Here is an 18071-nt window from a genome sequence, read left to right as displayed (position 1 = left end):
CTGCCATGGGCTAGGGCAGTTGGCGGATAGTGAACCCCGGATACAACCAATAACGGCCGTGCGAAGCGTAAGAAAGATCGAATGGATGCATGTGGGAACTTGGACATGAGTATGAGTGCTGCGATCCCGACGCGGAGATTCTAGGGGGTGGTGGCTATAGGCAGAGTGAGTTTAGTTGCAGAATTGCGGACGACTTGTTTGCACAAAAAACTCAGCTGGAAGAATAGACGAAATACCAGAGGAAGGCTCAGCTACTGCCGTTGCCACCGAGTCGTCGACCTGCATCGTCTGAACGACTTGTGTTGCCTCAGTTATCGACCTTCCGTGAGGACCAGGCCGCAGTCGGTTCGGGGCCAGTCATCCCAAGAGTCATCAGTTGAAAAAGAGGCTTGATCACATAAGCCCTTGTCCTCTTTTGCTTTCCCTTTTACTTTTTCTTCTTCCTGGCAACATACAGGCATCATGTTGTAGTGCTGTCCTTCAAAAAGGGAAGTATGGCAAGTCTGGCCCAAACACCGAGTCATTTCGCAGCTGAAGGGAAGGCAACTACAGCTGTCCAATAGTCCGATCGATTTTATATCCGGGCTGTAGGTGTGTTCCCACAATGGTGACGCCGCATGGCCTGGCACTGCATGAGCTGACCCGAAATGGCTACACTCTTCGAGGGCAAATGGAAACAGTCGAGGCCGAACAAGAAATCTAATCTAGCCGGGCCTGAGAAAATTGGGCTTTTTTTTCTGTCTGCCTTGGATGAAAACAAGATTATAAAAAAATGCATGACAAACGACGGACTTTGGTGTGCTGTGGCCGAGTTGAGTGAGTTTTTGCCATCGTATGCCTGTGGTACCCCATACGGTTTGGGTTCTAGGAGCTTATCTGCATTATGCAAACTGCTGCGAAGGATACATGTCCAAAAAGGAGTAAAAAGTACATGGTGCGCGGACGCAGTCAGCGTGTATCATAGATGCGGGTGAAACAAGTCAGAGAGAAGAGCAAGAGCTCAAAGACACATATATTTGCCGCCTGCAGCTTGCTACGTCTTGAAGCTGCCGAAAACGAGACTCGGAAGCATTGACTGGCGCGCATTGGCCGACGTGCCAAGGTCTCACTGACCTTGTATGTTGCTGTTGCCGTTGTGTACCATCATAATGCCTGATTTGTTTCTCCAACGCAAAGAGAGGGGCGGTAAATGGAAAGAGATATTCAAGAGTAAGGCAGTTAGTTAGGTACGCAGGTCCCTACCTAGATAATTAGTGAGAAATTGGATAAAGATGCTTGGCATCAAATGACCAGTCTGAGCACCGAACAATTGAACGAGGAGATATCCGAATTTGACCACCACAAATAGGTCTGTCTAGATTGCCTTGGTCCAAACTCAGTAGGAGACGATATGAAGGCGAAGAAAAAAAGGGCATCAATCACAAAAAAAAAAAAAAAAGAAAAAAAAAGAAAAAGTAGATCAGATATTCTCCGGGCCGATGATCTAGCCTGATTGGTATGATTGACCAGGGCAAGCCTTAATCCGGTACTCGGCCTAGACTAGAACTAGAACTATGCTGGAAAAGAAGAGTTCGCGGGATATTGTCGGAAACGTATTCGGCCGAAGCAGCAACGCAGTCCGTGAGGTATGCAGATTAGGGAGGCGAGTAATTGTGATTACTATCAATGGCTCACGGTGTGCCCGAGATCTCAAAGGCAAAGTAAATCGTGTTAACGATGCAAAAAGAATAAGACTGCAGACCAAGGCGTTGAATCAAACCGGCACAGCACATGTCAAGACGCACCCTGGATTTGTGATGACATTTTAGATATACCTAGACTAGAACTAGAACTAATACATACTGCAAGTCCCGGTATAGAGTAGAGCTCACCACTCCCCACCCCCACTAAACCTAGTGCTCACTATACCCCCACCCCACCAAAAGAAAGCAGCATCCATCCGAGAAGCCAAGCTCCATCTGCGCGTTGAAGGCTGCTGACAAGCTTCTTGTGCCTTTTCGCCAGAGTACCTAATTAATTTTCACATGTCGCCCGACAAAAACCTGACTATTTACCCGGTTGCCCTTACTGAGTGACTTCCTTTTCAATTGTTTACCTGCCGGCCCACATTACTTACTACTCACTACCTAGGTAAGGTAGATAGAGTCTTTTTCAGCCGGAGTGACGATACTTGGTTTCAAAGGAGGAAATCCGTCCCCGCATCAGACGATCCGAGCCCTGTTGATTTTCTGCCTCCCTAAAAAAAAAAAAAAAAAAAAAAAAAAACCGACGGCGCCTTGAGCCGTCTTCCGCGGATCTATCTGTGATGGAAATTGACGACATTCTCCGCGAGGTTGATCCCGACTTTGATGCGCTGCCGTCGGAGAGACGCGACCTGCAGCTCCTGACGCGCGCCTGGGTTGCGGAGCGCTCCGCTCCCGAACTCCTCGAGTAGGTCCCTCGTCTCCCCACGCAAGGAGAATTGTATATATATCTTTTCTAGACCTCATGCTCTGACCGGTTGCCTATAATATCTCGTGCTGTGCGATGTGTAGGTGGCCATCAGACGGCCTTTTCGAGCGCGTCAACGATCGTATAAAACAGCAGATCGAACATGTCGAGGACATGACCGGAAATATGGATCCAAAGACCAATTTTGCTCTCATAGTTATTCAGACGGAATTGGAGAGGTATAAGTTTCTAGTCAGAAGCTATCTCCGTGCAAGAATGGCCAAGGTAGCTCTCATACATGACACAAGAATGCTTATTCCCTCCACGCCCACCATTTGCTAGCTGACAGGCAAACCTCTTTCCCCCCAGATCGACAAGCATACTCTGCACTATCTATCGACGCCGTCCCTTCGCAGCAGACTTTCTGGAACCGAACTAGCCTATGCCACCAGGCACCAGGCCTTGTTGCATAACCACTATCTATCTTCGTTCCTGGCATCATTCCCACCTGCCCTGCAGAACCTCAACGACACGGCCGGCAACATAAGCATGATCGATACCCCCGATTTGGACTCAGCAGTCTTCATTAGGTTGCTACGTGACGCCTTTGTAGAGGGCAAGGGCACAGACTCTGACGGGGCCATGGAAGGCAGAGATGGGGACATACTCATCCTTCGGTGGTCAGATGCCAAACATTTGGTCGACGAGGGCAACGCGGAACTGGTCTGACCCGGCCGGCCCAGTGCCAATTCTTCTGCTTAGTGTAAACAATCTCAGCCCCATTCGGTCATCCTCCCCTCCATTCCTCATTGTGGGCGTTCAGCCCAATGCGGTTATAAATGGCTACAACTCAGCCACAGGGTCCGAATCAGCAAGCTGAAATTCGAATAACGCGGGCAGGGTAGGGCGCCAAGAAAATGCTCCTAAAAGCTTTGCCTCACCGACAGACAGTACATTATGTGAATAGACTTTTTTCTTCTTCTTTTTTTTCTTTTTTTTGACGAGGCGCATGCTAAGATGTTTATTATGCGCCCACCGCAGTGGCATCGACCTACGGAGCACTGGAATGCCCACAGCGATAGGCTACAACTGCACGAGGTGTACGTGTACGGTGTAGGACCTGCGAGTTTGGTCAGGTACAGATTAAGGGTCTCGATAGGGGAACGTGGGCGAAAACGAAGCATGACATCTCGAGGGAGGTTCTTCTTCATGGAGTCTTGATTGTGCCTGCACCAAAAGCAAAGTACCGACCCCAGAAATTCGGAAGTATTATCCTCCAGAAAGTCAGCAGGCAAGGCGATCACGAACGGCCGATGAAAGGTGTTATGGGTGGTGATCTCGAAAACAGCATGATCCAGACATGCAAGACATGGTTGATCGACTTTCCCTGAGCAACCAGGGCCAGAAACTGTGGTTAAATGTACGCGCAGTCAAGTCGCGTACGGTACGATGGAGGAAGAAGCAACGCCGGATATTAGTGAGAAAGAGGAAAAGTACCCAAAAAAAAAGAACGTGGTCATCCAAGCCTACGGAGTACAGTCAGTGTGTTTGCTATTTACCTACGGTAGTTCTAGTCGTTGGCGGTGGCAAGCCCATGAGTGTATGTGCTCAAGGCACTATGCCTAGACAGACTTGTTGGTATGTGTTACGTACCTACCTACATACAGGGTCCGACTGGTAGAAAACCTACTTTGGTAGTTTGTACTATTGAACAAAAAAAAATACAAACCCAAAACGTTAAAACATCGGTTGCGCAAGTGGAACACGGACGGGAACTCTGCTTCTACGACGGTGCGCAATACCACGCTATCTTGGTAGAGTGGGCTCGCCGGGGCATTGCCTACCCTGGAAGCAGTGATCGCGAACCAGAAGAAGCCAAAAGTCAATATGAGGGGCGACGTCAAGTTCGCTCTCCATGGTAACAGCTTCGTTCGGTTGTGTTGACATACCCACAAAGTGGGACTTGGGTCACAAGGTGGAAGACGCCTCTACCGAACCGCCCATAATGACGGACATGCCGTATCAAGTATTGACACTGAGGCTTGAATCAAGACAGGGCGATTCAGCTAATTGGTGGAACGATTGTTTGTGTCTGTTTTGTACCGGTAGGAAGTAAAGTTCATTGTCGCATTGTTTTCAAGGGAGATGATACCGGTATAGCTTTTGATGTCATGGCGTGCTTGGTTCAAAGCCCCGAACTCGCGAAAATTTCTTATTCTTTGGCAGCTGTTTGTTTGTGACCATGGCTGGACGGACTGTCAAGGCGCTGCAGCCCTGTCGGGTGGAGTATAACATGAGCATGAATTGACAAGAAAAAAAAATCAAATTAATTATGACCTGCACACTGACAAACTGACTAGCAATACACAAAGAGAGATATGGGAAAAAGTCTTGGTGATCAAGACGTTGCTCGGCATCCAACCAGAAGCAACCAACCTTCATGAAATCCATGCGTGTACCATTTGGCCCCCTCGATCGTATTCTAAATCAGAAATAACCATCTGACGTCGCCCGGGGAAGCACTAAAAATCCCGTACAAGTAGCGTATATGTACCTCTTCAGGGGGAACACGGGGCCATGGTTCACGTTAATTGGATACAAATGTGCGGCTGGAGACAACACATCGAGAATACTAAGATGATTAGAGCATAGAGACGCGGAGGCGAAAGAGGGAGAAACGGTGCTTGCATCCGTGGTGTCAACACGAAAGGATCTCCCTCCCCACAAGCCCGCAAGAACGAACAGGGGCTTTTGACGCGCATCATTGGTTGGAGGGAAAGGGGACGCCACCCCATCGGAAGATTCCATTGTGTAATTTTACGTAGTAAAACAAGAAGAGAGTACCACATAGAATCACTTGTTTTTTTTTCTCCAGCGCTCGGTCGTTTTGTCCAGTGGGGACCTGGCTGTTACGACGACGTACTTGCTTCTGTCTGTTTGTTATTACGGAGGGACCTAATCAGGTGGCTTTTCTTGTCAATATGATTTTTAATGGAACGTCGTTGGCTCACCCCTTTGTTGTATTTTTTTTTTTTTTTTTTTTGCTTGCGCGCCGCTAGCAGCGTTCTTTTCTCACCATTGATTGCACTGTAATATAACTAGAACTAGTAGAAAGCAATACTGAAGCCACATGGAAGCCGCGCGCGTGTTCGAGTTTCACATGGTATCGGGGAAAGTGGACAAGGGAAAGGAAAATTAGAAATCTCGGGAAGTAGGCCGTTTCTGGATGGGGCGCAACAACGAACCCAAAGTACCTCAGGTACCTCACACTCCTGCGTACCGAACCGTAACCACCCTTTTAGCACACGTAAAAAAGAGTCTCGCAGCGGCAAGGCGGGTCTCCTTTGGTCTTAGCTACATGGATGGCACAAACTAGCCCCGTCAATCATCACACTTGCCTTGGTGGACCCCTTGTACGGTGGTACTTCGTAGAGCCGGGTTAAGGGGTCGAACGGAGAAGAGAGACTAGGTAGGCCGTCGGTCGCTTTCCATTGTTATTTATTATCTCCTCCCGTCCGCATCGACTATGGCGCCTCTCAAGTCTTGTTCTCCCTTCATCGCCTGTTCACTCGTTTAGACTCGCGGCAACGACACAACCGACCTTCGCTACACTTTTTGACTCCAGACCTTCGCTGTGTTTTTGGAAGCCTCCTCAAATAAGTCACTACTCAACATACTTACCTAATTAGTATATTCTTTTCTCTCTAAATACCTAATCCGCCACCATGCGTTTCTCTGTCATCCTCACCGGCGCCTTCGCCGCCGTCGCCATGGCCCAGTCCACTACTCCCACCACTGCCTCTGCCCCTACCCCCGTGGGCCTGACCCCCCAGCAGTCTTCTGCCCTTGCCTGCCTCGAAAAGTGCAACCCCTCAGACGTCAACTGCAGGGCTGCTTGCAACGGCGTAAGTTGGACCCCTTCCAAACCCTAGGCTCTCTGGCACGACTTGCTAACATGAATATCGCAACTACAGGTCCCTTTCCCCAACGACGGACAGGTGAACACCACCAACCAGTGCGTTGCCGACTGCTCCAAGCAGTACGGCAACGGCACTGAGGCCGACAACGCCAGGTTCATCAAGTGCTCGGATGACTGCATCAACAAGAACTACTGGAACCCCAGCAGCGGCACCCCCAACCCTACTGGCAACTCGGGCAGCAGCAGCAGCAACGGCAACGGCAACAGCAACGGAAACTCGGGCAGCAAGACCACCGGTGGATCCAACCCCACCAACACCGGTTCGAGCTCGTCTGCTACGGGCTCCAGCGCTGCTGACGCCCTCCGCATCGGATCTTCGATTGCCGGTGTTGTCGGCTTCATGGCTGCTCTCCTGGCCATGTAAGATATGACATGGTTTTGACGTGCAATGATGGGTGAAGGGTGGCATGTGGTCAATTTAGCGTTGCTTTGAAGGAAATCTTTGTTGTACCGAAAGGTCATCGAGCATTATCGAGTCCAACGCTCTCACATACTCAATACTTAATGCGACGGTTGTGTCATAATACTCTTCTTCCGCGCCACTCCCGCATGCAGCCTCTCTTGATATATCAACGTCTTGTAATGTGTTATGACCTACGTGTCTTGACTGGGGTGATATCCGTTATCCATGGGAGGCTCATCTTCTTCATCTCGACAGCCAACTGGAAGAGATAATCGAGACTGAGGTACAAAGTCAGCTTATCCCATCATTAGTCCCCTGGGTCATTTGGTTCCACGACCTACCTCTCGCACTGAGTCTTTGCCTTGTGAACATTGTCCCCCCAAACGTATACACCATGGCGACGAACCAGCACTGCGTATGTATCAGGGTACTTGTCCATGGCCTCTTCGAGGAACTCGGTAAGATCCTCCTCGTGGGCCGTATTCTCAATGACTGGAATGCGAAGCGTGTCGTGGTAGCCAAGATTGCCCGACTTTTCAAAGCCTTTGCCAAAGCCCTTGATCTGCTCAATGTTGTTGATGCGGAATTCACGCGCATCTTCTGCCCCGCCGGGACCGCCGCCAGCCTCGAGGATCAAGGTCACGAGGACGGCCCATTGACTGTGCGTGTGAATGCAGCAACCGGCACGACGCTTGGTGAAGGCGGCCAGGAACAGCGGCGTGCACTGCGAAGGCTTGTAGCACGGTGGGCTGCGGAGGTAGACTCTGTCCCGGAGGCTGGCGGTCTGGGCCGCAAGGGACAGGACATAAATATCCGCGGCCTTCATGAGCTCCTTTTGAACCCCGGATGGAGCAATGTAAACAAGGTCACTGGCGGGTTGATAGCAACGTGTGTCAGTCCAGGAGATTACATGACTATCATGTGTGTGTCCAATTTAGTCAAGGCTTTATTTACTTTTCGCGGATGGAGCATCCTCCACCAGTGCCCGTGACCCAACCAAGCGTCCAAAATTTTGCACACAAGGACGGAATCAGGTTGGCAGGATGGTCTGGGTTATCAGAGAGTACAAGGTGGTCGTTGTTACTGATGTCGGACGACATTTTGCCTGCCCGCTTGCTTTTGGTCGACTGGGGGAAAAGGAATTTCTAGTCTTTGGTGGCGGGGTTCGCCAATTGGAGTATATTTCCCTTAGTGCTAGTGGGATTTGGCAGCCACGGTACAGGCAGGCCCGGTCTTTGGTTGAGTATAAGCCGTCACGCCAAGTGCTGACCTGCAAACGTGGCTTGACGGTCAGAAAGTGTGAGGGAAGCTCTCAAGACGAAAATTCGCTGCAATCGAACCGAGCCGATGGTGATAGAGTTTAATTGCAGCAGATGAGGCTAAATGTGTAAAAGACCCGGGGCAATAAATCATTTTGCGGACTTTTCCGTACACATCTTTCACAGTGGGTGGGTCCCGGTACCCAGGTAGGTAAGGTAGGTCTCTGGGAGTAGGTATTACGGAGTACCGTACAGGTCATGGAGGCCCACCCAATCACAGGTGACATGATGTTTCTTACTCCGTTTCTAGGTGATTCTGAGGCACTAGGCCTCTCGCCTCATCTACAATACTGCGTATCAGTCGTACACATGAGTAGGTAAGCACATAGGCCACTTGGGTTCGCGACGCAATCACTTGTCATCACTGCCAACAATACGAAACTGGAGTGTGATTTAATTGCACTTTGAGCTTCTCGAACCTCCATCAGTAGTGACGCGTCCTTTGTCTATTTTACCTATTTGCAGTTGTGAGCTAGACAACGATTAAAGTTGTACTTATGGTATGTAGGTACCTTACATACCTAACAAGCGTGCTAATACTGACTATGTCATTGGCCAATCTCCAAGTACAGCCAAGACCACGCTAGTGCCGTAGGCGGTAGTTGTAAGTGAAACGAACGGCTTCATTTCAGTAATATGTCCGTTCGTCTTGTTCAATAATTAAATTATTAGCATTAGTATCCGCTGGGGAGACCCGATCTTTGAGCTGGGACTTCCTAGCCAAGGTCGAAAGATGTCCTGGATGGCTACAATACGCAGTCCCAGGTTAGGCCCGGTCGTTCAAGTTACTATTATATATGAAGCATGTCAAATTTGACTGCAGGGAGGTTGGCAGTTCATGTTTGATAACGGGTTGTTTTGGTAGTCACCATATACCCTGCGTGCAGCTGGTGTGGGCAGGTACCTGGCATTTTGCATTTGACAGATTTCCTGTAATGTACCCGGTGCTGCGGGTATGTAGAGCTTCCAGTGAATAATGTACATTTTGTATACCTCAATGTCATGCCTACTAGGAAAATTCGTCAGCATTGACTTGGTATCTGCATCTGCACCAACAGACCTTGACACACAACAGATCCCCAGAGTCAATGCAAAAGACCCCGATCCCTAACAATGCCGAAATTCGTAGAAGATGACAGAAGCAAGCTGAAGCAACAGGCTGTTCTCCATCCCAGCCCCGCAGTGAGCTCCTAGTTAGAACAGGCCCACTCTCCGTGCTACTTGCACCCAAGCCGGGCGGAACCACACCCAAATTGAGCATGAGCCGCCAAAGCTGTAATGCAGATTGGGGAGAACTGACCACATATTTCTGCCGGCCCAGACTGTGAGCGACTGAGAAAAAAGGACACGTTCCAGCAAGCTCCCGAGCGATCCCATATTCAAATATCACCCCACGCACCCAACAATTCCCCAGGCACTGAGTCACGGAAACCGTTTTCTTCTTTGTGTGCGCGTGCCGGGAGCAGACGAGGTTCTGCTAGTTTCACTTTTCACTTGACTCTCGCATTCGACCTGTTCATTCTGTTCTTGATACCCTTTCTTTCATTCCACCCACATCACACCGCCAAGGAGCTCTCCCAAGATGCAGTATCGCTTCATCGCAGCTGCGCTGTCCACAGCTAGCCTCTTTGTCGGCACCTATGCGGCCGAAGATGCTCAAAAGGTCATCAAGGATGATGCGACCGCTGCTTCCAGTGCTGCCCCGAGCTCTACAAGCTCAGCAGCGCCGGAGCTTTCCACATTCAAGGTAAGCAAGCAATTGGTCATCTCGCTTGCCTTTTGCATTCGCTCCTGCATCTGCACAATGCCTTTGTCGGAGCTGTGTCTTTAAGGCCCATCACAATTGACGCATCTACTTCTCGTGCAGCCTACAAAGCTCAAGGCTCCATTCCTAGAGCAGTTTACCGAAGACTGGGAGACGCGATGGAAGCCATCGCACGCCAAGAAGAACATGAAGGGATCCGGAAAGGATGAGGAGGAGTGGGCTTTCGTCGGTGAATGGGCCGTTGAGGAGCCTACAGTATACAAGGGCATGGAGGGCGACAAGGGTCTCGTTGTGAAGAACCCGGCCGCCCACCACGCTATCTCCGCCAAGTTCCCCAAGAAGATTGACGCCAAGGGCAAGCCTTTGGTTGTTCAGTATGAGGTCAAGCTTCAGAGTATGTTTTTGAGCCTCTTTGTACAGCCTGACATGCACCCCAGGGCGCAAATGAGACCCAGCACATGCTAACCCACTATTTTTTTCCCCCACAGAGGGCCTCGAGTGCGGTGGCGCCTACATGAAGCTCCTCAGGGACAACAAGGCTCTTCACCAGGACGAGTTCAGCAACACTACCCCCTACGTGATCATGTTCGGTCCCGACAAGTGCGGTCACACCAACAAGGTTCACTTTATCTTCAACCACAAGAACCCTAAGACGGGCGAGTACGAGGAGAAGCACCTGAACAGCCCACCCACCGCTCGCATCGTTAAGACGACCGAGCTCTACACTCTGATTGTTCACCCGAACAACACCTTCATCATCCAGCAAAATGGAGAGCAGGTGAAGCAGGGCAGCCTTCTGGAGGACTTTACCCCTGCGGTCAACCCTCCCGCGGAGATCGACGATGCCAAGGACAAGAAGCCCGAGGACTGGGTTGACGAGGCGCGTATCGCTGACCCCGAGGCCAAGAAGCCTGAGGACTGGGACGAGGAAGCCCCGTACGAGATTGTTGATGAGGAGGCTACCAAGCCTGAGGATTGGCTTGAGGAGGAGCCTTTGAGCATTCCCGACCCTGAGTCCAAGAAGCCCGAGGACTGGGATGACGAGGAGGATGGTGACTGGATCGCCCCGACTGTTCCCAACCCCAAGTGTGGCGAGGTTTCTGGCTGTGGTCCCTGGACTAAGCCCATGATCAAGAACCCGGCCTACAAGGGCAAGTGGACCGCGCCTCTCATCGACAACCCTGCCTACAAGGGCGAGTGGGCTCCTCGCAAGATTAAGAACCCTGACTACTTTGAGGACAAGACTCCTGCCAACTTCGAGCCCATGGGAGCTGTAAGTATCTCACTTTCCCCGCGGATGTGCAGATGACCCGGAGAGAAAACCTAACACACGCATTATAGATCGGCTTTGAGATCTGGACCATGCAGAACGACATCCTCTTTGACAATATCTACATCGGCCACTCCGTCGAGGAGGCCCGCAAGTTTGCCGAGGAGACCTTCTTCGAGAAGCACCCCATTGAGCAGCTTCTTGAGCTCGCTGAGAAGCCCAAGGAGGAGGAGACGCCCAAGCCAACCGGCGAGAAGACTCTCCTGGAGGACCCCGTCGCCTACGCCAAGGAGAGGCTCGACCTGTTCCTCAGCATTGCCAAGGACAGCGTTCCGGATGCCATTCGTCTGGTTCCCCAGGTTCCTGCGGCCGCTGGTGCCATTCTCGTCACCCTGATTGCCCTCCTTTCAGCTGTTCTCGGCGGTGGCTCGGCTGCCCCGGCCGCTAAGAAGGTTGCTTCTGATGTCAAGGACAAGGCTAAGGATGTCAAGGCTTCCGCCGTGGCCACCGGAGCTGAGGTCAAGGAGGGCGCTACCAAGCGTGCTACCCGCAGCCAGCAGTAAGGCGGAGTTGTGGGGGGTGGTGGAGTCGTGGAATAATGGCTTCATAAAAGTCCGAAAAAGAAAGACATGTTTTTAAGGCCATAACGAATGTTTACCGAGCAATTTGCCGATGAAGTTTACAAACCGGGATTAGGAGTTTTTCTGTCTTTTGCACCACTTGGCCAACTTTTATTTCCCGATTAATAGGCGTGGTATGTGATTTTCGGTTGTATTTTTACAGCATCGGGAGATAGTAGCTAGTGAATATCTGATAAAAAGCGAAGGTGATTTCCTTTCCTTGTGATAGATGTACGGTTCCATTTTTGAAAATGCCTGGCCCACCCAAGTACAGAGCCCAGACAGACATTCATCCACGCGAGTAGGGTGACCAGTAGTGGTGGTGGATGGAGATTTAATGCAGTTCTTACTGGGACCATGCCGTTTTGTTTGACTGCTTGGCGGTGTCTCTTATCCGACCTACCTACTCAAGACATCGACTGTAGCTCCCCACACATTATGAGTGCGGGGCCCCAGCGCCACTAGGTCTAGACCCTTTGGAGCAAGTACAGCCGAACAGCAACTCGGTTTGAGACGGCACAAGTTCCGATAATCGGGGTGTATTTATGAGGGGGGGATTGCCACTTGCTTTGGGCCATGGCGGGAGCCATGACTTCTTTGTTGGTTTTTGTTTATTTTTGTTTATTTTTCACCATCACAGTTCAATTGGGTCGCATGTCGAGTAGACTCTTCTACCGCTGTTTCTCGCTCTACCATTAGCTGCAAGTAAGTCCAGCACGTCTTCAGGCGGTTGCTGAGAACCCGACAGCACCTTTACTAGCTCGGGACCTAACTAACATGGGTGGCTAGGGTACCTACCCACCTACATGACCTTACTTACGAAGTACTTGGACGTCTGCCGTAAATAAACACCCATCTCCCACCGCTGCATCTTCAAGGGTCAATCGGCAGTGCGTCGGCTCCCTTTGGGTGCGTAATCTAGTTGTAGCAGATACCTACCTACCTACCTACCTACCTAGATACTTTTACCCCAACTCTTCGTCACCGCCTATATCGTGCTTGCTTTTCCAAACCCGTTGTCTCCTTCCTCCGCTCCCCCCCAGAATCCTCGTCGTATTTGCAATGCGTCGGGCACTCTCTAGGAGCATAACTGCGAACGCCAGCCGCACGTCTCGAACATCAGCAGGGCAATTTCTCGCCGTAAACAGGATCGACTCGAGATTATCAATGGCTTCTTCTCAGTCAGGCAGCGCCGCCCGTCGGCTGCAGGCCACCGCCCAGCAGCTGCGGCCCATTGCGTCGGCAGCCATGGCGAGCACCCCGACCAACTACCCGACGACGCACGAAAAGATCACTGAGCCCGTTGACACCCCTTACTTCATCGACAACAAGTTTATCGCCTCAGAGGCCACATCCTTTATCGACCTGCACGACCCGGCCACCAACAACCTGGTGACGCGGGTGCCTCAGATGACGGACGCCGAGCTAAAGGCTGCCGTAGCCTCGGCTGAGAAGGCCTTCCCTGCATGGCGTGCAACCAGCGTTCTTGCCCGTCAGCAGATCATGTTCAAGTTTGTTGCACTCATCCGCGAGAACTGGGACAGGCTGGCCGCCAGCATCACGCTCGAGCAGGGCAAGACCTTTGCCGACGCCAAGGGTGACGTCCTTCGTGGTCTGCAGGTTGCTGAGGCAGCCTGTGCTGCCCCTGAGTTGCTCAAGGGCGAGGTTCTCGAAGTCGCCAAGGACATGGAGACAAGGACGTACCGTGAGCCCTTGGGAGTTGTTGCTGCTATCTGCCCATTTAGTAAGTCCGCCTCTCTGAACATTGTGTGTACTTGTCAAATTTGCTGACCTTTTGTACGTTTGTCGAATCAAGACTTCCCTGCAATGATTCCACTGTGGTGCATTCCCATTGCCACCATAACTGGAAACACCCTGATCCTCAAGCCCTCGGAGCGTGACCCTGGCGCGGCCATGATCCTGGCAGAGCTATGCCAGAAGGCTGGCTTCCCTGATGGTGTTGTCAACATCGTTCATGGCGCTCACAACACAGTAAACTTCATTCTTGACGACCCAGCCATTAAGGCAATTTCCTTTGTCGGTGGCAACAAGGCCGGCGAGTACATCTTCAGCCGCGGCAGCGCCAACGGCAAGCGTGTACAAGCCAACCTGGGTGCCAAGAACCACGCTGCTGTGCTCCCCGACTGCAACAAGAACCAGTTCCTAAACGCCATAGTTGGAGCTGCTTTTGGAGCTGCTGGCCAGCGCTGCATGGCGCTCAGCACGCTGGTTATGGTTGGTGAGACGAAGGAGTGGCTGCCGGAGCTTGCGGAGCTGGCCAAGGGATTGAGTGTCAACGGCGGTTTCGAAGAGGCCGCTGATCTCGGTCCCGTTATCAGCCCACAGAGCAAGGAGCGTATCGAGTCCCTGATCGCCAGTGCCGAGAAGGAGGGTGCCAAGATCCTGCTCGACGGCAGAGGCTTCGCGCCGTCAAAGTACCCCAACGGCAACTGGGTTGGACCTACCATCATCACAGACGTGACCAAGGACATGGAGTGCTACAAGCAGGAGATCTTCGGGCCAGTACTTGTCTGCCTGAACGTCGAGACCCTGGACGATGCCGTCGAGCTGATCAACAGCAACGAGTACGGCAACGGTGTTGCCATCTTCACGCGCTCCGGCGCCACGGCCGAAAAGTTCCGCCGCAACATCGAGGCCGGCCAGGTCGGCATCAACGTGCCCATCCCCGTGCCCCTGCCCATGTTCTCATTCACCGGCAACAAGAAGAGTGTGGCGGGCGGTGGCGCAAGCACGTTTTACGGAAAGCCGGGAATCAACTTTTACACGCAGCTCAAGACTGTCACTGCTTTGTGGCAGTCGGCCGATGCTATTTCCAAGAAGGCAGATGTCGCCATGCCCACGCATAGCTGAAGAGGTTTTATTAGTTTATTCTCGCTTTTTGGCAATATAAGTAAATGGCTAAATTTGATTGTCATATGTTCTTGTTGAATTGCATGGTTGGAAGGCTGTAATTGATTTGGCAGCTGACAGGGCATGCTATCTGGAGAAAGGTTAGCGAGCTTATGAGCCATATTTGACGTGAAGATTTGATATCTTGGTGTTTCTTGCCAAACACGGAAGGCTATAGAAACTTGGTATAACTGGAATTCTTGTTGAAAAATAAAAACACGGGCACATGTCAACAATCATGTGGCTCCAGTTGTGTCAAAACAGCAAAATGTTTCTTTCCCAAACTCCTCATCCCGTACACTTCATGAGTGCATTCCCTATTAACATACATAATGATTCAGCCCTTCATCTTGTCTACCTGTGGCACCTGCAAGAATCGGTCATAGTACATGTCCAGCCACTTGGCGGCTTCCTCTCCGGAGTCGTCCATGCTCGAGTCCCAGCGGTCGACAGAGCCTACATAGCCATCCGGCCTCACGTTGACTATGGCCACCTCGCCCGGGCCGAGGCTGCCGAGCCATTTGTTGGTGCACAGGCTGCCTCGTGTATCCTGGTCTGGAATGTTGTCTAAGTAGAAAGTCCACCTGCTGTCCTGAAGCAGCGGGGGAAGATCCGTTATTTCGATGTCACTCCTGGGCATTGTTGCTAGAGGGAGAGTATGATTGGTAAGCCAAGGTTCCGAGTTGAATCTGGGTTGGATTTCAAATCCCCCCCCCAAAAAAAAAAAAAAAAAAAAAAAAAAAGACTCGACTTACTGATAATGCTAAAGGTGAAGAGGTGGCTGACGGCCGTATACCTCTCTGGCCTCCAGTAAATATCCTCGGGTGATGGTAACCTAGGCTGCAGGGCAAACGATGCGCTCGCGGCGGCCGACAATTGGCTCACCAACGAGTCCCTGCTGGCGATGGCATTGCAAAACATGTCCAGGAAGGGCCTGGACTGGTGGACGTCCCACATGAGCAGGTAAATGCGGAACTGACCCAACATGGGAATGTCAAGTTGCACATCGACGGGGTTCAAATCAATGTACCGCGTCACCTTGGCGGGAGGCAGCAGGCAGCCCGGCTTGGCCTCGCCTCCTACCCAGGCCTGGTCTTCATGCATGTTCAGCGGGTTCTCGCTGTACTCTGCGCCGACACCCGAGATGAAGCGGACATTGGTGTTGAAATTCTCAGCCAGAGCCACGGCGTCGCCGCCCGCGATGCGGTTTGCATGCTCGTAATCAAAGTTCACAAGGTCCAGTGCGATCTTCCGCCTCTCGTTCTCGTAGGTCTCCAGCAGACAAGGCTTGGCAAGACCCCTGACGGCCAGGTTGAGCTTCCAGGCCAGGTTCCAAGAATCGTGCATTGATGTGTTCATCCCTTGTGCAGCCTTGGGGGAGTGTGTATGGCTGGCGTCGCCGGCCAGGAAAGCCCTGTTGTGGGAGTCGGCGAATCGGCTGGCCACCCGCTGGCCGATTTGGTATCGTCCAAACCACTCAATGTATTTCCATCCAACCTCAAAAGGTGCCATTATCTCTCTAGCACGCTGCATTACGAACTCCTGACCGAGCTCGCGTCTGTCGGACTTTGGTGAGCTCTTAAGCTCAATATAGAAGCGGGTCATATTGCGCTCCCGCGGAATAATGAGGATGGAGCCATGCTCTTGCGAGTAGACGAGCGTTTTCGACCATATGTCTGGGAAGTCGGTTTCTAATTCTCCATCGAGTACACCCCACACTGCGGGCTGAGACAGGCCGACAGGCCTTGCTTCTGGTATGCTCTTTCGAACTTTGGAATGTGCGCCATCGCCTAGAAAGCAATGTGTGTCAGCGGGGAATGATTATAGGGGATAGGCAACAGGGAAAGGGAACAAAAAAAAAAAAAAAAAAAAGAACATGAGGAGCACCAACAGCCAACAAGGTATGATGCAAGAATGGTTTTCTTATCCTGCGTTACGTTTGCTCGGCAGTTGATCTGCAGAGGCCCGAAGCTGTTGTCACATGCGCTGTAGGACTCAAAGGCCGTATTCCTGCGAACCTCGACCCCGCGCTTCTTCATGTCCTCTATGAACAGGCTCTCGACCATGCCCTGATGCACAAGCAGGATGTACGGGTCGAGGACGTCGATGACGGGTGGGTAGTGAACCTCTCGGCCAAGCCTGTGTAAAGGCTCGTCGGCCGTTCCGCGCCAGAAGGCGATGTCATAGACCTTGACGCCCCTCTGCAGCAGAGGGTCCGCCAGTCTCATCTGTCGAAAGGTCTCGAGCGTTTTTGGTTGAAGGCCATCGGCTCTGCGGACATTCAACCACCAAGATAGTCAGCTCCGAGAAGGAAACCTATTGGTATTCTGTGTTTTTATGTTGTCGTGTGCAAGGCCTCACCTTCCAACCGGTGTCTGGTCTGCCCTGTCGTCAATGACCTGCACCTTGACGCCCATCCGAGCAAGATTCGCAGCCATCATCAGGCCTGCCGGGCCGGCTCCGACAACGCACACCTGACATACTGTCGGTGCTTCAGGGTTGCTTCGGAGTAATGTGAGACGATCAGAGCATTCGTAGCCATCCTGGCTTAGGCTAACACGGTCGTCGGTTGAGTTTTCGAGAACGGAGGGCGCCATTCTGGACTGCGTCTCCTCTTCTGGGTTCAACCCCTCCGCTGTCTCGTCGATCTGTGCGGGCGGCTGCTTTCGTGTCGGCTCGTTGGGGCAGGGAGAGATGGGACGATGGTCGTAGCGTGGTCTCGGCTTGGGCCGCTCCCTCCACTTCTGGCCGCGATAGCGGGATCGGGGTCAACGGCCACAGACAAGCAAAAGGGCGCGCTGAAAATCTGGTGTAGGAAGAGATCAAGGAGACCGGCAGAAGGCAGGCCTCTACCGGTAGACTACCTGCGGCTGCGGATTTGATATACAACGTGCGGATATTCGGCAATTTGTCGTCTCGTATGCTGGTGAGTTGTGCAGTGCCGTACAATGATCAATCAATATGGGGCAACGTAGGTAGGTACTTAGTCTAGTTTTAGATGTGGTATATTGAGTCGAGGACAGGATGCAATAAACAAGTCAAGGTTGGGGTTCGGCTTGATGCAAGCAAACATGCAATAGATGGAGACAACCAGGAAAGTCGACCAGAAACGAAGAAAGACAGCACAGCGGACACAAACGGAGAAAACGAATTTGTTATTATTTTCCCACGATGTAATATTTGTAAGCTTTGTTCTCCCAGTTAGCGGTCGCGGCAGCCCAAGAGAGATAAAAAAAAAAATCATGACTTTTCGTGACCCAAGACACGCTGGGCGTCATGTCCAGAGAGTTGACCCGACCCAGTCGCCTCCTTGCAAACAAGCTTGAAATCGAACGATTCTCAATGCGATGCGACATATCAGCCGATATCAGCCCA

The 18071-nt window shown here is 51.7% G+C and overlaps 7 protein-coding genes across 7 annotated transcripts; 5 read left to right on the top strand and 2 right to left on the bottom strand.

The window, feature by feature from the left end:
• Window positions 1–2305: 2305 nt before the first annotated feature.
• Window positions 2306–3159, top strand: MGG_01611 (DNA replication complex GINS protein SLD5; the record flags this gene model as incomplete). The annotated part of the gene is made up of 3 exons (XM_003714547.1): window positions 2306–2430; window positions 2535–2715; window positions 2800–3159. 3 exons carry the CDS (start codon window positions 2306–2308, stop codon window positions 3157–3159), a joined length of 666 nt encoding a protein of 221 aa, XP_003714595.1.
• A 288-nt stretch (window positions 3160–3447) lies between these two features.
• Window positions 3448–4352, top strand: MGG_14802 (uncharacterized protein; the record flags this gene model as incomplete). Its single annotated transcript, XM_003714546.1, has 5 exons — window positions 3448–3566; window positions 3861–3907; window positions 4005–4030; window positions 4098–4107; window positions 4189–4352. 5 exons carry the CDS (start codon window positions 3448–3450, stop codon window positions 4350–4352), a joined length of 366 nt encoding a protein of 121 aa, XP_003714594.1.
• Window positions 4353–5918: 1566 nt separating this feature from the next.
• On the top strand, window positions 5919–6983 carry MGG_01609 (uncharacterized protein). Its single transcript, XM_003714545.1, has 2 exons — window positions 5919–6335; window positions 6405–6983. The coding sequence occupies exons 1-2, from the start codon at window positions 6156–6158 to the stop codon at window positions 6771–6773; spliced, it is 549 nt and encodes a 182-aa protein (XP_003714593.1). The 5' UTR covers window positions 5919–6155; the 3' UTR covers window positions 6774–6983.
• Window positions 6760–8247, bottom strand: MGG_01608 (methylthioribulose-1-phosphate dehydratase). Its single transcript, XM_003714544.1, has 3 exons — window positions 7767–8247; window positions 7154–7681; window positions 6760–7090 (listed from the first exon to the last, which is right to left on the bottom strand). The coding sequence occupies exons 1-3, from the start codon at window positions 7910–7912 to the stop codon at window positions 6997–6999; spliced, it is 768 nt and encodes a 255-aa protein (XP_003714592.1). The 5' UTR covers window positions 7913–8247; the 3' UTR covers window positions 6760–6996.
• Window positions 8248–9374: 1127 nt separating this feature from the next.
• Window positions 9375–12044, top strand: MGG_01607 (calnexin). The gene is made up of 4 exons (XM_003714543.1): window positions 9375–9878; window positions 9999–10290; window positions 10385–11169; window positions 11238–12044. Exons 1-4 carry the CDS (start codon window positions 9714–9716, stop codon window positions 11727–11729), a joined length of 1734 nt encoding a protein of 577 aa, XP_003714591.1. The 5' UTR covers window positions 9375–9713; the 3' UTR covers window positions 11730–12044.
• A 293-nt stretch (window positions 12045–12337) lies between these two features.
• MGG_01606 (methylmalonate-semialdehyde dehydrogenase) lies at window positions 12338–15050 on the top strand. The gene is made up of 3 exons (XM_003714542.1): window positions 12338–12491; window positions 12576–13530; window positions 13603–15050. The coding sequence occupies exons 2-3, from the start codon at window positions 12849–12851 to the stop codon at window positions 14655–14657; spliced, it is 1737 nt and encodes a 578-aa protein (XP_003714590.1). The 5' UTR covers window positions 12338–12491; window positions 12576–12848; the 3' UTR covers window positions 14658–15050.
• On the bottom strand, window positions 14660–17995 carry MGG_01605 (FAD binding domain-containing protein). Its single transcript, XM_003714541.1, has 4 exons — window positions 17058–17995; window positions 16588–16967; window positions 15452–16486; window positions 14660–15341 (listed from the first exon to the last, which is right to left on the bottom strand). Exons 1-4 carry the CDS (start codon window positions 17291–17293, stop codon window positions 15034–15036), a joined length of 1959 nt encoding a protein of 652 aa, XP_003714589.1. The 5' UTR covers window positions 17294–17995; the 3' UTR covers window positions 14660–15033.
• Between the last annotated feature and the right edge of the window lie 76 nt (window positions 17996–18071).

This window comes from Pyricularia oryzae, chromosome 2, assembly GCF_000002495.2.
Source record: "Pyricularia oryzae 70-15 chromosome 2, whole genome shotgun sequence".
In the NCBI taxonomy this organism is placed as follows: domain Eukaryota; kingdom Fungi; phylum Ascomycota; class Sordariomycetes; order Magnaporthales; family Pyriculariaceae; genus Pyricularia; species Pyricularia oryzae.
Note: the sequence above shows the minus strand (reverse complement) of the source record. Positions and strands in the feature narration are given on the sequence as shown.

Coding starts and splice junctions, on each gene's coding strand:
- MGG_01606 (XM_003714542.1), top strand. CDS start 12,849: ATGCGTCGGGCACTCTCTAGGAGCATAACTGCGAACGCCAGCCGCACG. Junction 13,531..13,602: donor TGCTGCTATCTGCCCATTTA/GTAAGTCCGCCT, acceptor TGTCGAATCAAG/ACTTCCCTGCAATGATTCCA.
- MGG_01609 (XM_003714545.1), top strand. CDS start 6,156: ATGCGTTTCTCTGTCATCCTCACCGGCGCCTTCGCCGCCGTCGCCATG. Junction 6,336..6,404: donor GCAGGGCTGCTTGCAACGGC/GTAAGTTGGACC, acceptor TCGCAACTACAG/GTCCCTTTCCCCAACGACGG.
- MGG_01608 (XM_003714544.1), bottom strand. CDS start 7,912: ATGTCGTCCGACATCAGTAACAACGACCACCTTGTACTCTCTGATAAC. Junction 7,682..7,766: donor GGATGCTCCATCCGCGAAAA/GTAAATAAAGCC, acceptor TCAACCCGCCAG/TGACCTTGTTTACATTGCTC. Junction 7,091..7,153: donor GCAAAGACTCAGTGCGAGAG/GTAGGTCGTGGA, acceptor TTTGTACCTCAG/TCTCGATTATCTCTTCCAGT.
- MGG_01607 (XM_003714543.1), top strand. CDS start 9,714: ATGCAGTATCGCTTCATCGCAGCTGCGCTGTCCACAGCTAGCCTCTTT. Junction 9,879..9,998: donor CGGAGCTTTCCACATTCAAG/GTAAGCAAGCAA, acceptor CTTCTCGTGCAG/CCTACAAAGCTCAAGGCTCC. Junction 11,170..11,237: donor ACTTCGAGCCCATGGGAGCT/GTAAGTATCTCA, acceptor CACGCATTATAG/ATCGGCTTTGAGATCTGGAC.
- MGG_01605 (XM_003714541.1), bottom strand. CDS start 17,293: ATGGCGCCCTCCGTTCTCGAAAACTCAACCGACGACCGTGTTAGCCTA. Junction 16,487..16,587: donor TGCATCATACCTTGTTGGCT/GTTGGTGCTCCT, acceptor ATTGCTTTCTAG/GCGATGGCGCACATTCCAAA. Junction 15,342..15,451: donor CTTCACCTTTAGCATTATCA/GTAAGTCGAGTC, acceptor CTCTCCCTCTAG/CAACAATGCCCAGGAGTGAC.